The following is a 17,500-nucleotide window of genomic DNA, read 5'->3' as shown; positions in this document are numbered from 1 at the left end:
GTGTGTGTGTGTGTGTGTGTCTGTGTATGTGTCAAGAGACGACTGGAACTCACCAGTGGGGGCATCATGCCTTTGCTGGACGGGGGGATGACTACTCTCAGGTCGGGCTTGCGGCTGTTGATGCCCATGTTGCCCCCTGGTGGTGGGGGGGACTTTGTGGGCATCACCTTCCCCAGACCGTTGCCACTGGGGTTACCCAGCAGCCCAGGGGAACCTCTCGGGTTGACAAAGCCATTTCCTGCACACACACACACACACACACACACACACACACACACACACACACACACACACACACAGTGAAAAAAGATTAGTACTAATATGTATTCACCATCTAACAATTGAGACTTGGACACACCATTACACTGCAATGTAGAATAGTGCAGCCCTGTTAATGTCCACAACCCCCCATTGGCCCCTTGAGGAGTCCTAATAGACTCTGATAGCCCCCGGTGATTATCCTCTGCATTTGCAAAAATAAAACAGCCATTTGGAAATAGATGAGCCAATCCTTCTCTTGGTAAGCATATCTACTGAGGATTCCCGCATCTTAGGATGAGGGCAAATCATTGTGTCGACCAAATGGACTGTGACTAGTAGCTTCAATGAAGTAAACTGCTGAAGTCGTTAAAAGATGGTACAATCACTTTCTGCCAAGTGGAGACCTCCTCTACGTGTTTGTGAAAAGGGGGAGAGCTAAATGTATACCAACAAAATGCAAACACAGTATAACAACTGAGGGTGGCAATTTTCAAGATCGTTCACTCTTATGTGAGTGAGCATGAATTTAACTACAAAAAAGATCCTCTCGAGAGACAGGGTTTTACTGTCCTACTGGTTGCAATTACACCCAGTAAACAATCCAGCTCTTATGTGTGCTGCATATTCCATCTGTCAGCTTGCATTGTTAGGACTTCCTTCACACTACAGTCTGACATCTTTTCTAACAATCACTGCCCTCAGACAGACTAATGTGCAACACACATAAACAAACACAGGAATTACTAGCGGCTAGGCACAGTCAACAGTTTGCATGTCTGCTGGGAACCCAATGGGTTTTTTTTTCTATCCTGTGTGATTGTGTGTCATCGTTTCGCACTCACACAACAAATTACTCATTCAACCTCTGTCATAACATTGTCAGCACAATAAATGCCCTAAAAGGTAATTAATCAGAATTTTTACGTGGTGGAAAAATTCAGTCGAATGTCTCACTGGCCCTATCTCTTGATAGGCAAAAACAACAAATAAATAAGCAAGTTGTCATTTCCTTGTTTGTCCACATCACAGTCACTTGATTAAAAGTTAGTCACAGAGCTTTAATGTGGGCCTCCCACCCCTGGGCGGCCATTTCCTGTGGAGGCTTTGGGACAGCGAGAGCCAGCCGGCAGGCGAGACAGCACAGCAAAACCAAGGAGTCAGGCTAAGGCGAGCTGAGCTGATTCAGGGCATTTAGTATAGAGGCTGACCACAGCAACAAGGTCTATCCCTACAGCCACTGCTTTCCAAGGGGTGTCTTCTAACCTAACCAGGCCTCTTTTTCTTTTTTCAGTGACATATTGTTACAGTTTGAAATATCCACAATATGCCAATGGTAGCCTACACAGACACTGCCAAAAGCTGTTGACACTGTAACTAATGCCATATTCAAGGCTACACTGTTCATATATGAGAGAACTGAGTTCATATATGAGAGAACTGAGTTGTACAAACATGCTTCAACAGACTTCAGACAACCTTTTTTTCAGTACAACCTGGAGAATGATTCTGACAGCCAGCAGCCCTTAAGCTTCACCACAATAATCAATCACCTGAGATCACTATCAGTAGTATAGCAGCTCATGACTTAATTGTGTCATGTACAGCACAGTGAAACAGCTAGTCTGTGCAGTCTGCTGCAGAGCATGTTGAAAAGCAGGCAGACAATCCTCCCATTGGGGCAAGATAAGAGCTTTCACCATACATGGTCAAATACAGTATACAGTTATCAGGACTTCCAGTTGACATACATGCTTGAGCCACCCACTACCGGGCTCTGCTATATGTGTATGTGCTGTGCAGAGTCACAGTATTACAATAACTGTAATCCAAAATGGAATTGTATTTGACCTTTTTTCCCCCATGTCATCCTCTGTGCCCAGATCATACAAGGGTGATGTTAAGACTATAGTTGTCTTCTGCTCTAGAGAAAACTCTCAAACCGGAATGTTTTTCTTATCTGTTCACCACTTGGGCTTAAAGGAAACACACCCTCATTTTTTTCCGCTTCTCTCTCTACTTGCATGTGCCATGCTGAGTAGCTTTCATACAGTAATACAAATGTGACCGTTTTTGTCTGTGTCTAGTAAGAGACTGATCTATGAGCAATCTTGTGTGTGTGTGTGTGTTTGTGTGTGTGTGCATTTTGTCTCGCACATGTGTATTACAGTGCTGTTGAAAGGGGGCGTCTCCTATCTTTATATTACTGTAAAAGGCGCAGCCACAGACAACTCAGATAAGAATCAGAGAAGGCTATGATATCATTGCCTGGATTCAGGCCAACGCACAAGAGAGTAGAAAAAGAGAAAGAAAAAAGGAAAACACTGTACAATTGACACTGCTGATGAATTAGACCATCTAAACCAGGAGAACTGCCTCTCTACTGTTCCAACTATAGCTACAGTATACTCTCAAGGAAGGGTATAAGCCAGACAAAATACAAGACATTAGCACTGCCTACATGTACATGCATGGGCAAGCTTGATTTACATGGTGCTGGGACTTACATTGCGCAAGACAAAAGCCTCCATCAGCGGCAGCAATCCCATTAAAATAAAGTGTTCTGAGCTGGTCTCTGTGGTGCTTAAAACCTGAATGTGCATGTGAGGCCCTGCTGCCACTGGTTTGCAGGCAGACTGTTTATGTACGGAGTGTCCTCATGTGCAGAGCGTGTGTGATTTCTGCCACAATGTGCCCCGCTCCCTCCCTCCCTCCCTCCCCCCCCCTCCCTCCCTCCCCCCCTCCCTCCCTCCCTCCCTCTCTCTCTCTCCTCCCTCCCTCTCTCTCTCTCTCTCTCTCTCTCTCTCTCTCTCCATCAGTCCTCTCGCAGAGGATCCTGTATGTGTGTGTTTGATTCATTTCTGATTCAGACACACTGTGCCGGATTGCACCGTAAAATTGTGTCCCCACTGTGCAGGAGGCACAGGCAGTGTTCTCTTGCCCCCCCCCTCCTCTGTTTTATTTTCACTGCTTTCTTAAATAAAGACTCTCTGTCAGATCTCAATAATGGATCACCCGTTTGGGAGCAACGTTATATAACCATCTCCCCTTACGAAGGCTAAGGGATTTTGTTGTTGTTGTTGTTTGTTTGTTTTCATCCTAAATGGGAGAAAAGCTGTCCTCGCTAGACAGCATGGTCTTTGAACACGTAACACAGTTGTAAGCGAGCTCTGACTTATTAAATTGTCATTACCTTGAGTGTGCTAGGTAGAGGCGAAATATGCATGAATGAAGAAAAAAACGACTAATGGATTTCAGAATCAAAGCAATGGCACTGTAATAGATTAAGTGTAAAATAGACCGGATTCTAATTATAGCTTTTAATTAATGAGGCTGAACAGTGCCTCTTTAGTTTGGAGAGCTGTATTGTTTTGGCTTCGCAAAAACCCAGGATAGGGCTGAACAATGTGCTCAGGCTTTCAAGAGCAGAAACAGCTGTGCCAAGAAAATCCTATTCATATTTTACTTGGAGAGTCCCTCAGAACAAAAATAAATACCATTTATAAGGCTTCTATGGGATTCAAATGGGGTAATAAAAAAAAACCCCGCTTGTCCATAGGGAATACCGACGGATTTTACAGACCCAGAGTCATGGCGGAATAATGTGTGCAGAAACAATCTCTTGAAATATTCTTCTGACACACAAACAGCCCTTGTAATTGCTCTTCAACAGCCTGTAACTCTCCAGTATTAATGAGGGCCGCCGCAGCGCTCACAGGAAAATTGCATAACAGGGTGAGTACTAAAATCCCTCACATTCCAGCAATCTCTCGTCGTTAATGCAAAACAGAGTGGGCACACATCATCCAAAACGGAATCTATTCCATGCTCGCTCTCTGCCTCGCTGGACACTCCAATCCTCTCTGATTGCCAGTGCAGAGACAGAAAAAAAACTGTCAATCTGTGTTGAACATAAACAGTGAAGATGCCCCCACATTAATAAGGTCTACATCAATGTTGTCTTTGCTAGTGTGTCCTAAGCAAACCTGTGTGTAATCTAAGAAGGGACTGAGCCACACTGCACTGTTTGTATGGGAATCGTTACAGATAACCTGTGATTAAGCCCTTAGTCAACAATAGATACTGATTAGCCTAAACTAAACTCTGAACTGAACCTTTGATATAATGTTATGAAGACTTGCCTGGAGTTTGGGGAAATTGTTTCAAATTTTTTAGTTTGTTTTGTTTGTTTTCTACAAAGCTGGTGTCTTTCTTTCAACAAATTTCGCAATTTCTATTTTGCTGCGACATTTATTGTGATCTAGAAAGAAGATGCAGTGGCCCTGAAATGACTACAGATTGTATAGATATAATGATCCATATGGTAATCATGGTTCACCCCCAACAATAACCTGAACTTCCACTTGTCCACTAATGCTGAGGGTGCCAAGACTTCAGAAAAAGGAAGTCTATGGTAGGTTGCTCCAGTGAAAAAAAAAACGACCACACATTGGAGGCTGCTCGAGCCTCCACAGCCCAGAGCGTCCCACACGGGCAAAGCCACTCGGCAGTCTGAGCAGGCGGACAGAACCAGGGGACTGTCAGCTCAGCTCCCATTCTGCCACGCCAAACTGCTTAAGGAACCAGGACAGGCGCTGCAAAGTCAGCTGAGCTGCTCGGCAGAAATAACTAGATCAGCAGCATCCAGGGGAGGGCTCCAAGGTAGGATGTGAATGTGTGTGTGTGTGTGTGTGTGTGTGTGTGTGTGTGTGTGTGTGTGTGTTGTGTGTGTGTGTGTGTGTGTGTGTGTGTGTGTGTGTGTGTGTGTGTGTGTGTGTGTGTGTGTGTGTTAGTGTGTGTGTGTGTGTGTGTGGGGGGGCTGGTTTGTTTTGTCTTAGTTCAGCCAGCCAACCCTTGAGCCTTTCCTCTACCACAGTGAGAGAGCTTTAAACCCACAAAGGGCGCTTCAAATAAGTTAGTGGGGGATTTCACATGGGACCTAGTGATGACGCAGCACACTGCCTTGCACTGACAAATGGGAAGTGGCACAATCGAGTTTTCTGCAAGATGTGATGGCTAGCCACAGAAGTTGCATCAATAAATCATTGCACCAGAATGCACTATGATTCAGTGTTGCACTTCGAGCAGCCTTCTTCCTGTGAATCTGTTAGGCTGACTTGAGAACATCTTTTCTTCATCAGTGTGGCCTTCGCATGATTAGCATCAGGTTCTGTTTACTTTGGCTTGCCATTGTGATGAGCAGGTCTAGCGCTGTCTCTTTGGTAGGATGAGGCAGATCACACATAAAAGCAAAAAGATTTGTAACACCCTAATCATATTAGGCTGCCTGGAAACGGCTCTGCGTTTTCTATAACCAAAACATGATGTGTCTAATTATGACATTGCACTCTGACATGCAACATAAAAAGGCAAATGCTGTCTTTAAGGCCTCATGTACTGCTATAGCTCTGTAGAGTCTAAGCCATTTTGTTCCCGAGTGCTAGTGAGTCATTTTATCCTCGAGCTAGCGCACGTGGTTAGGTAACACATTTACAACAAAAAAAAGTGAGAAGGGGACAGACAAATTGTGGTATGAGGCGAGTGTGATATTTCATAGAGAAAATGATTCATTTGCACCCTACCAGTTCATGTCAGGATGAAGACAGATCTTTCCCTCAGAGCAGAGGGAGCTGGCAGCTCTGCTGGGATTAAGGCTTGGATCCTCGCCACCCATCTCTGGGCTCAATCAGCGATCCAAAACACTTTCACTGCACTCACGCTGGGGCTGCGATACCAAGCCCTGTTTCCGTACAGACGCAGGCCTAGATCTGGTGCAGGGGGGCTGGTGAATCTGCGCTGGGCCAGGGCCAGGTCTGTAAAGGAGTTGGCTGCGGTTTTGAGCCAGAGCGGCAGGCCCGGCCGAGCCGTAAAGAGGGCGAGGCGGCGCTGCGCTGCTCCTCCTGGCCTGGTTTGGAGAGAAGGCCTCTCCCTCACGCCCAGTGCTCCCCGTTTGTGAAAAATCGGAGGCATGCGCGGAATGGCAGGCCGACAGCCCAGCGCTGAGGAGGCTCCTTCTTCCCCCATCACCCCCTCCACCCCACCCCCCCGCAAAACGCTCGACTCGCTTGCTCACTCGCTCGCTCGCTCGCGGCGGCTGCTCGGCACTGTTTGGAACAAACAACAGCTGCAGCTCGCTCACCCAAGTCACCCATGCCAAAGGCTGAGCCCCTTCTGGGCACTGAGCCCGCTCTGTTGCCCTGAACGGCCTGCAGGCTCTCTCCCTCCTGCCCACCAAGCACAGGTTCACACACAACTGCTAAGACGTGGCAAGCCAGGGCTTGGCGCTTAGCTGTATGCCCTGCTCCCTTCTTAAAAGCCTGAGGTGGCCACTCTGTGCCAGGCAGGTCAACAGGGGCACACCTGGAGTCCAGTCAAAACCTTTCTCAGCCCAGAGGCTTGACTATCACCACGGTGTCATTGAAACGCTGTTGATTTAACGTTGATTAATGAGTGCCAATTAATAGCAGGTGTGGGAACTCATAAATAATCCCGCCTACAGAGGGCCACACAATTCCAGGAGGAGAACTGGAGAGCATTTCGAGTTAGTGCCCGGTCCACTGCGGGTGACGGGGTGCAGCGCGAGCGGGAAAGCAGAGGTGGGGCGGGTGACAGGGAAGGGCACAGCGGGGTAGGGTAGGGTTCACCAGCACCTGACACTGCCTCTCAGGCAGCACATAGCGGCCATGACAGCCCGTCCACTTATTGTGTACACAAGACTTAGAGGGATGCCATGGCCGGCATACTTGCACGGTACTGCTGGGCTAGGCATCTTGCTAGGCCCTCGCAGGCCTTATAAGGACTGGGCTCAGTACCGAGGAAAAAAACAGATGCACCTGTCAATAGAGGGAAGGAAACTGGAGGAGGGAGGTGGAGAGTGAGAGATGGAGATGGCTGTGGGTGGTGCTGGTGGTGGTGGAGGTGCTAGTGGAGGTGGGGGTTTGCCTTAAAGAGACCACTGCGTGTGTTCACCTGATAACGCTCGTCTCACCAGACTTCCCTTTGCACTACTGTAAGGGTAAAACCAATCATCTCTAAAGTAAGCAGACAAAAGTTTCCCATGAACACTAATGGCAACTACTTGATTTAGAAGTAGAAAAGCATAGACTATTTTGGCAACTGGTATTCACTCATCAATATCTTCAGTGGTGCATCATCCATTTACTGCAAGGCTAAGGGACAGTGCTTGTTCACAGAAAGGAGAGTGGACAAAAGTTATGAATAAACACAAGGCCTCTATAATGTAATAACCACCTTCGCACTGTTTAAATCACACGGACAGTTTTATGTGTTGCAATTATACACTGAAGGCCAAGATAAACAAAGTTGTAGCTTAAACAAAATCTATGCCATCTATCAACATCTTTGTGTCATGGTATATTGTAATTACTACTCTGTTGTGTATCACTCTATTAAATAGTCACTTACATTTACATTTACTATTTACTATTATAGTGTATTTACATTTACTATTATAGTGTATTTTAAGTTTGTTAAAAAATCATATTTAATCTCTCTACTCTCAAAATGTATTTGAAACAAAGGCAGCATTGCGATTAAAATGACAACATGCTTTTCAAAAGCCACTTCCTTCGTGCTACGTCAGATAAGTCCATATAGTAACAGTGTCCACTTCTGCATTATAGTGTTGTTTACCCCAGGCAACGTGGTGTTGACATAGACAAAATAGCCCATGGGAGAACACAAGCAATCCTGGCATTTGTAACTGTCAAGAAGGAACAGTTGGACACATGACCTTGGCAGTGTCCTTGGCGATTTGACAGTGTGTGTGTGTGTGTGTGTGTGTGTGTGTGTTTGTGTTCGTGTGTGTGTGTGTGTGTGTGTGTGTGTGTGTGTGTGTGTGTGTGTGTGTGTGTGTGTTTCAGCAGGTCAGAGACATCAACAGCTGCCACCATAATTTTCTTCCGCTCGCGTTTAAGTTTTGTACGCCCTTTTTTGTACAGGTACAGCTTTCATAGGCCACTGAGTTTGTACCCAGACTTATAATAGCACATCATACAATGAACCTCTCCAGCATCCATTATCTGGAAATGGAGGAAGCCAAAATGCACAAAATGAAGTGTCTAGAGCAGAAAGAACTTCAGCCTAGTCAAGCCTTGGACATATCACTCCTTCTGTCTTACAAAAGGTTTCTCTTCAGCATTCAACAACAGTGAAAAACGAACCATGCTATATGGTTCTGACTGAACTACTCAATATATATATATATCTATAGATCTATCTTTCATGATAAAATTATAACCTGAATTCACCATAGCGTAAGACCAGTTGCAGTATCAGAGAGAACTGTAGAAATTATTTTGGCCTTTTGACTTCCATCTACATACATGTTCTACATCAGATGTGGATGCATCCAGTAATCATGGCTAACCTTCATGTTACAACAGCATTACACATGCAAAGCCAGACAACTATCCAAGGAGAGGGAAGATAACCTGATAGCTCTCATGCAGTCAGACAAATAATGTATTCAAAGTAGGGTTCTGGGCCTTGTGAACCATACTCTTGACTACGTTCTTGAGCAGAAGTATGTAGACGGCGGAGCCAGGCTATAAACACATAGTGCAAGAGACCAAAACTGATTGCTACCACTATACTACCACCATAACCACAGGCGATTATGTATCTGACGGAGAAACTGGGCCTGGGACAGTGAGAGATTGTGACAGCACAAAGCCAGTGAGCAGCTGACTGTACATCAGAACCGACCCAGATCCGACACAGTTCTAACAGATATGCATCGGATCTGGGCCAGGTTCGGCACGATCAGTCAGCCGCCACCTGGGAAAGTTCTGAGGGTCTGGCAGAGCAGCGAAACCATCCTCGTGGGGGACTTACCGGCCGGGCTGGAGCCTACGCCGTTTGGCACAGACAGGTCAGGGGGACCCAGCATGGCACCTAATGAGATGTATAAAAATGAGATGATTAACCATCTGCATCAATTAACCATCTCGGGCTGTGCTCAGAAGCGTCGATCTTATACCTGTAAGTCGTCCATCATGAAGCCCACCTGACCCACCCCTATTCCCCAGACAGCAGCTGAGGCTCCATCCACACAGATACTTCTTAGTTTTAAAACACATCACTTTTGCTACGTTACGTTTGGCCTCCATACTACTGCAGAGTAGTCAAGCCCCTAAAATGGAGACCGTAGAAAATGCTATTGACCCTATTTTTAGTTGGAAAACTCCCAAATTGCATTTCCTGATACTGCGATGCTCTGGACGAACTTTCATTTTTAAACTTAAACTATATTTGTGTGGAGGCAGCCTCGACACAGAGGCTCTGGCTCAGATCTGTTGCAGAAAGATCAGCTACCTGGGTGTAGAACTGACGTCAGGATGACAAGAGATGATAAAGTGGCATGGAGGATTCTGGGGAAGTGTGAATTAGGCCATGTGGTAGAATGAGGCTTCTGCTCAGGCTTAGCTACTGATTGGTTAACCTGACTTCTAACCAGGTGGCTAACCTCTTGCTGACATTTCCAACTCACATTTTGCTATTGTAAATTGTAAATCACCATTTTGTGTTGTATTCCTTCCACTCAGTTTTTAGTTTTTCAATTTTGCTTTTTATTAAGATGAGGAAATCAAGTGTAATTCATGCTCTGGAGTCAATTGGTATACCACCTCCTGTGCATGTTAGACACCCTGGCAAGCTGCAAAAAGCGTCTGGCAAGGGATGTGGTTTGAGCGGGATAATAGCGGATCACCGCACTGGGCTCTTCCACAGCTGTGAGAACCTACAAGTACACATACGTGCTTCCACCTCTCACCCACACCGTCTGCCACTGCACAGCTCCCATGCTCAATTTCATACACATCCGCGCAGCAAAACAGCAGCACAATAGATTCGGCGCAGTAGATTTAGAGAGTCAGGCTGTCATGTTTAGCTTGCAGAGCCTAGGTTAAGTGCCTTTCAGTTACCATATAGACCTATTATGGGAAGACAAACAAGAGCCGAGAGCAGTGACTGGTGTGAAAGTTGAACATTCCAACATATGAATATTTGTTTGGTTCACATGGTCTGGTAATTAGCAGTCCAGCCCTGTAGTCATCGCTCATGCTCATGCTCAACTAAGAATGCGCACATTCTGGGATATGTGATAGTGCCTGCTTCAGGAGTCAGGAGTTCAGGACTGCACTGAAAATTCATGGTTCACCTGTCTTGACCCCCCCCCCCCTCCCCCCCCTCTCTCAAATTCAAATTCAAATTCAAAAAGTGCTATATTGACTTAACAAATAGCTACAAATTTGTATTGCCAAAGCAATTATTAAATAAGATAACAGAACTTATCCCCCGGACACAAAAAATACTATTTTCTGATTGGCTGATAGGGGACTATCAATTCTGTATATCAGGACACCTATGAAGTAGATCTGATAAAAAAATTATCTTTGCACTGCTGACACAAACATTTGTCTTTCGGCAGCCAGATTTTTTGTGCCAGCCAGTTTTCCACTAAGCGGTGTTGAGTTTGTATTTCTTCAGTATGTTTCAGTATGACCCCCCCCCACCACCCCCCACCCCACCCTACCATTTTATCTTGTGTATACTCTCTGTTTAGGGCCAAATAGCATTGCATCTTGTTTGTTTTTAAAATTGTATTTTAGGTTTGAGAGAGTTTGATTACGCCAGTGCAGTTTGGACCTGGTCTTGGTCTTTTAAAATCTTAGATGTTAGTGGAAGTGAATACCTAAGAACCAGGTTAGTAAGAGGTCCACAAATAGGCACCGACATGAGTGCACTGTCACTCGCTACAGTACGTACATCAGCGCCAACATTTTTAACTGGCAAGCATTGGATAAACAAAGGATTTTATTTAGCGGCGTCGACAAAATAGAACTGAATCTATGTGTCAGCGGCGGCAGAGCTTGATGCTGGTGAGTTGTAGTGAAAACACTGGAATCTAATGTAATCAAACGTCGAAAGTAGAGTGGGCCACACTCATGCCTGTGCCTATGTGCGGAGTGCTTTATCTATGCTTATCTCAAGGTATTGCAAGGCTTTATAATGGAGAGAGTTTGGGTCAATGAGTTTGTTTATGAGTGTGTTTTTTTTTTTTTATTTGGGGAGGACATTGGCCTAATTCTGCCCTGCATGCATTGTTTGTTGTGTGCCAGTGGGCATTTAGGATGTGTCTGTCTCTGTCTCTGTCTCTCTCTCTTCACTCCCACCCCTTCCTCCCCCTACCGCTTTTCTTGTGAAGCTTAACCACAGAGGCCACTGCTGTCAGACCCAACACAGTCCACCTTGGAAAAAAAAAACATTGACTGGCGTTGCCATGACAACTGCTTTCAATTAATCGTACTTCCGTTCCATAGTGGAGGGTGCAGAAAAAAGGTGTGAACTGCTACACTCATATAGCAAGTGTTTACGGCATCAACAAATTACTGTACGCTTTTGTAGCCAGACAGGCAATGATATGGTGCATTTCAAACACCAGGACTGACGTGAGGTAAACCTACTTCAGTTTACCGGTAAGCTTCCTGTTATGCACAACAGGTATGCAAATGTTCACAAAGCACAGCATGTGTAGTATCTACCTAACGTGACCATATAGAGCAACGCCTCAAAACCACCATCCTCCCACACACATACACACAAACATACATAGGCACACACACACACACATACAGTACATATATGCATACATACATACGCACACACACAGCCACACAAGGCATGAATAAAACATGGTATCTGCATGGCCATGAATCTGCACTTCATGAATATAGTCATCCTGTTATCACACCTCTGTGAGCCTGAAAGGCATCGCATGATACACAAGGAGCATGAGGTCACGTCCTGCAGGACATGACTTCTGCTGAACTACATGCAGTCACAGGATGCTACAGTAGATCACTGTGAGTGGCTCAGAAATCCAAATACACCATCGATAGTCTATGAACTTCCTCTGAAAATATAAAACTTTTAAAACATAACAAAATATATGAATAAAAAAGACATAGGGCCCTATTTTCATGGCGCCAAACCTGGCGCAAAGCAGATTATCATCCCGACGCAAAGTTTATTCCTATTTTACACTCGAGTTTTGCGCTATGCACTTCACTTTTATTTAAAAAAAATCGCTATCTTACACCATCTATAAAGTATTACGCCACTGACCAAGAAAAACCAGGTCTATAGCGAAAGACGCATATGAAGCACAGCTGAAGACGCACTGTGATGATGTAAGCAGCAACTCCTCTGCAGGATTATTGTCCTTAGGTTTTCTATTCAGTCATTCGAACATTATTGGGGTAAGTCTGGCTTTTTTCAGGCTACTGTATGTTTTCGATGGTAACCCATTGTCAGTCAATAGTGAAAGTAATTAACTGTGTATAACTTTAATGTTTTGTCGTTGAATATGACACCAAGGTGAAGTTAGTTTCACTTTGCCAATGAGTTCAAATAATAGATGAGTGCAGATGTGTGTAGGCTATACTCTGCTAGGTTTTAGTAAAGCATGGTTTAGTGGAATACCTGTTCCATACGGTCTCGCGTGCAAGCCTACCTGTCACTGACTATCAAAATACTGATGCACTGTTTGAAGTTGCGCTGCTTGCTGTTAAAGGGAATGACAGATGTCATTCTCATTGGTTTAAATGAGATGTTACGCCCAAAACACACCCATGACTGATTAAGAAACATGTTGTGTTATCTGCCCGATGTTCGATAACGTTTGATAACAAAACCACTCCCAATATAAAACCCAAATGCCCAAAAACCCTCATAAACTTTTTCATCCATGATTAGAAAATTCTGATTGAAATACAAAATAAATTCACGTACTGTATATTCTGTTTTCATACTGAATTTGTATTTAATTTTCTACACATGGCTGTATCATCTGCGTGCACTACAAACAATACTGGTTCATCATTTCACATTAAGCACAGCTGTGTGAGGCCGAGACTAGATACTGACCTGCGCTGCCGGTGCTGGGGGGTCGCTGGGGGCCCCCGCCAGACACCACGTTCCTGTGGAGGGAGGCATGTGGAGGGGACAGCATCCCGCTCTCGTTCAGGGAGGCGGCGGCCGCCGCCAGGGCCTGGGAGCCCAGGGATGCCGCACCTGGGTTGTAGGACATGACGTTGGGGTTGCTGACCGGCACGGTCACGTGCATGGAGAAGTTTTGCTGGGGCAGTCCCGCGGGCTGTGGGGAGAGAAAGGGGGGGGGGGGGTAGAGTTGGGGAGGGAGGTGGGTTGTGGTAGGGTAGATTTGGGGAGGGAGGCAGGGTGGGGTAGAGTTGGAGAGCAAGGTGGGGTGGGGTGGGGCAGAGTTGGGGAGGGAGGTGGGGGTGGGGTGGGGTAGAGTTGGGGAGGGAGGTGGGGTGGGGTGGGGTAGAGTTGGGGAGGGAGGTGGGGTGGGGTGGGGTAGTGTTGGGGAGGGAGGTGGGGTGGGGTGGGGTAGAGTTGGGGAGTGGGGTGGGGTGGGGTAGAGTTGGGGAGGGAGGTGGGGTGGGGTGGGGTGGGGGTGGCACAAAGAAAAAAAAACACGTGTGGAGATCAGACACTGGGCTGGCACACCTGGTGTGGGTGATTGCATGGCCACTACAGGGTGGGTGCGGTATTCACCGAAGGGGGCAGGGCTTTCTGGCACAATGCCACGTAGTGCCACATGGGCACACACTTTAGGGCATCTTATTCATTCATCCCTTAAACAAAGACCCGCAACAAATAGTCCAGGTGGGACCCGAACAAGTGGGGAAGTGTTCACCTTATTCACTCTCCTTCATTTGAACAATGTGTGCGGCAGTATGGGGCCATAATAACACTGTTTGTGCTCCTAACAGCCATACCAGCAGTGAAAGATGACCCCGGGGCTTTGGTACTTTATTCCAACAATGGGGCAAAACCGGAGAATGGATTGCATGGTGGAAAATGTAATCTCGGGGGAGAAACCTGTGTTTCACCTTGGGCTGCCCACAAAAAAAAGTCTTTCTGTCTGGTGAGGAATAGCTGTGGATCACAATTACACTGTTGGGGGCAGCTTGGGCCATTGGAAGGGAACACATATTTTCCGCTACACATAAAACCTCTCACTGGACACAAAACATTACAAGACAAAAAAATTAAATATGCACATAGGTACATTACGGAGACATGCAAAATCGGTGCAATATCTTACCGGCTTACCAGTGTGGCCTTGAGGTAGTCAGCATTGCAATGAGTGAGTCCTAGGCTATAATAATGATGCTGACGTGTAATTTGGTTGCTTAGGAGATGCGACAACTCACTGCTCTTGCAGCAGGTGCGCATGAGAGGAACTATGGACGTGCGGGCTCGAGGACCCGACTGAGTGGTGTCATATTGACTTGTCAACGGCTGCTGTACAATGCTGACCATCCAAAGCTCGAGGGGTTGAGAGTGAGGGGGCTGCTAGTGTGAGCTCACTCCATTCACAGCACGGTACAGTGAGGCAGTTAGTGAATTTTAGTAGTGTGTTAATGCACAAAAGAAGGCTTTCTCAAGACCATTTCACAGAGACAGAGAGAAGGGGAGAGAGAGAGAGGGAGAGGGAGAGAGAGAGAGAGAGTAAGTGAGAGCGGGTAAGAGAGAAGGAAGAAAAAATAATCACTTCGGCACTCCGGTCAGCGCAGAATGTTATGGTTGGCCACCCGCAATAAGATCACTATTGTCTCAGGTAAAAAGCTCTGTTTCATAATATAATATACAATATCATATAATATAATTCCAGCAGAAAAATGGCTAAGAGCTCGAGAATAACGATTTTGCCTGCCAGAAAGTTTTTGCAATGATGCTGGTAAGACACAGGCACTACTGCTCTGACCACGAGCCCTTATCACACTGCTGGGGCACTACAGGAAATGCCTGGGCAGAGCTGGACAAGGCTCCAACGTTCCTCCACTGAAATGGGGGTGGGGGGGGGGGGATGTGGACAAAAAGGCTCAGCTCAGAGTCATGTATCACATGACACTGGTGTGCCAATCCTCCAGAGTGAGATTTCATTTCCACACTGCTCAGAGTGGAAAAGAGCAAACTGGAAGAAAACAGAAGAAATCCTCATCATCCCTTCTAGTGAAAGGGTCTGGCAGTAAAAGAAAGCCTAGGAGAGTGGTACTAGAGGAATCTAATATTGGTCATACAAATAAGTATAAATATTTGTAGAAGTACCATCTGCTTTTAAGCTTTTATCCAAATTGGAAAAGGCTTTTTTTTTGCCTTTTCACTTTAATTATTTTTTCCTCAAACAGTGGCGTACAGTCAACAGCCAAATATTCCAACTTCTCCCCAACAGAGCTGTGGTTAAGGCTCTACCTACTCTAACAATGTGATCTTATCAGGGTGAGTGAAATTAAAGACTGCAATAATTAATAATAAAAAAACATACATCTCAAACAAATGTTAAAAAAAAATCGTTATGCTTCAAGAGACCGTGTTTGTTGTTGTTGACAGAAGTTGCACGGTGGGGGAGTAGAAAAAAAAAGAAAGTGCAAAAAATAAAAAAATGAAAAAGGGGGTAGGTGTCTTCTCTGCCACAAAGCCAAGCAAGAACATTGCAGTTACTTACGATTTTATGATTTCTCATCATATTATCAAACTCCTCATTAATTTTTTTATATTTCTCTTCAGTGTGAGGGGTGAGGACATATGAGGCATCGGGGTCCGGGCTATCACAGCCTCTGTGTTCTTTCTTGTTTAGCGCCTGTAGTGGACATCAACATAAAAACAGCAATCAACACAAAATGGCAGGGAGAGGAGGGAGTACTTACACCGCAGCGCTTGTACATTAAATCACTCTCTTCGCTTAGTTTGCCGTAACGGTCATCCGCAAGGGGACTGTGCCCAAAACCATCATCAGGGTCTGGGCTGCCACAGTCATTATGTCCTTTGTTTCTTAGTTTCTGAAATAAAATTGGAGAATTCACATGTACATCCAGGTGGAGGAAAAAAAGTTAGTTCTACAGCCGCAGTTTGCAATGGTCCAGTTCCCTGGAAATATTGTATGTGGTGAGGAAAAAACATTATTAAGACATTCATTATCAAGTCATTTCTGGCACATACTGTAATACAATTTAAACATGTAAGTAGGGTGTGTGTCTGTGTGTGTGTGTTTGTGTCTGTGTCTGTGTCTGTGTGTGTGTGTGTGTGTGTGTGTGTCTGTGTTTACAGTAAAACTGGGATTATATTAAAAGAGGTTTTATTTCTGCATATTTGGTCGATTCAGATAAAGGTTTCAGAGTGAACAGGCGATGCAGAACAAATAGTTTGGAGGAGGAAAAGGATTGAAACATCACCCCTCGTCCTCTCTCTCGGAGACAGAATATAAGAAGAAAAGGAGCAAATCTCATTCTCATGCTCCATTCTCTCTCTCCTTCTCCTACTTTCTCTCTCTCTCTCTCTCTTCACCCAGTGTCTGCGCCTCTCTATCCATATTTCATTATCTTTCAGTTATCATAACCCACCCAGCTGGAAGAGTCCCCTGCCTAAGAGGATCGCAGCATGCGGGGAGTTTAGAGTGCGCCACTGTTTAATTCAGCACGCTTGCCACTCACCGCAGCGTACACAGCAAAGTAGTGTACGGGAGAGGGGATTATCACATCTGGTCAAAAACATGCTTATTTCCAGTGTGAAATTGTTTGATTATTGTAAGAGCAGAGAGCAAGGGGACCACACAGCCTGGTTGGCGGCGATATCTTTAAGGACACTTTAAGCTGTTTTTTTGCCTCCCTTTATAATATGGGTGGTGGCTGCATCAAAACCTCAGAGCTGGGGTAAAAAACAGCAGTGTTGTGTTTTACAATAACAGGAAATGCACTTCACTGGGGGGTTGAATGATTAGGTGGGACATGTGGCGGGTTGTGGTATGTCATACCTTGTGCAGGGGGCAGCTATTGAAGAATTGTAATATGAATTTGATGTCTTTTTTTTCTGGTTTCTGACAGATGAAGGCTGTCTAGAGGCTAGCCTAGAGCAGTCTGTCGAGAGTGGGGTCAGAGAATCTTTTTTGATGTCTGGGTCACGTTTGAAATGACTGGGGTGAAGATTGTAGACACTAACAAGGGCCCTTGTAGTGACCGTGTCTCTCTGCTGTCTTTGTGTGTGTTTGAGCTGTGTGTGAGCTTGTATCTCAGAGTCTGCTTTGTTGTGTGCATGTGTGTTTGTGAGTGTATGTATGTATGTGTGTTTGTGAGTGTATGTGTGTGTGTGTGTAGGCATGTGGCTGTGTGTGTGTGTGTGTGTGTGTGTGTGTGTG

General features: G+C 45.5%; 1 protein-coding gene across 9 annotated transcripts in view; it reads right to left on the bottom strand.

The window, feature by feature from the left end:
- mef2aa (myocyte enhancer factor 2aa) overlaps positions 1 to 17,500 on the bottom strand; it is a 92,853-nt gene that overhangs the window by 12,439 nt on the left and 62,914 nt on the right. For 3 of the 9 annotated variants that reach the window (XM_048258067.1, XM_048258068.1, XM_048258069.1), the window contains exons 5-8: positions 16,047 to 16,148; positions 15,815 to 15,949; positions 13,207 to 13,435; positions 54 to 238 (exon numbers count right to left, since the gene is read on the bottom strand). In XM_048258067.1, the coding sequence (XP_048114024.1) occupies positions 54 to 238; positions 13,207 to 13,435; positions 15,815 to 15,949; positions 16,047 to 16,148 (651 nt within the window). Of the gene's footprint in view, positions 1 to 53; positions 239 to 13,206; positions 13,436 to 15,814; positions 15,950 to 16,016; positions 16,149 to 17,500 lie in introns of all 9 variants that reach the window. The other 6 variants (XM_048258070.1, XM_048258072.1, XM_048258074.1 and 3 more) reach the window with 2 other exon arrangements.

The sequence above is a fragment of the Alosa alosa genome, chromosome 11, assembly GCF_017589495.1.
Source record: "Alosa alosa isolate M-15738 ecotype Scorff River chromosome 11, AALO_Geno_1.1, whole genome shotgun sequence".
Lineage (NCBI taxonomy): Eukaryota > Metazoa > Chordata > Actinopteri > Clupeiformes > Clupeidae > Alosa > Alosa alosa.
The sequence above is the reverse complement of the archived record's forward strand: the minus strand, read 5'-3'. Positions and strand labels throughout refer to the sequence as shown.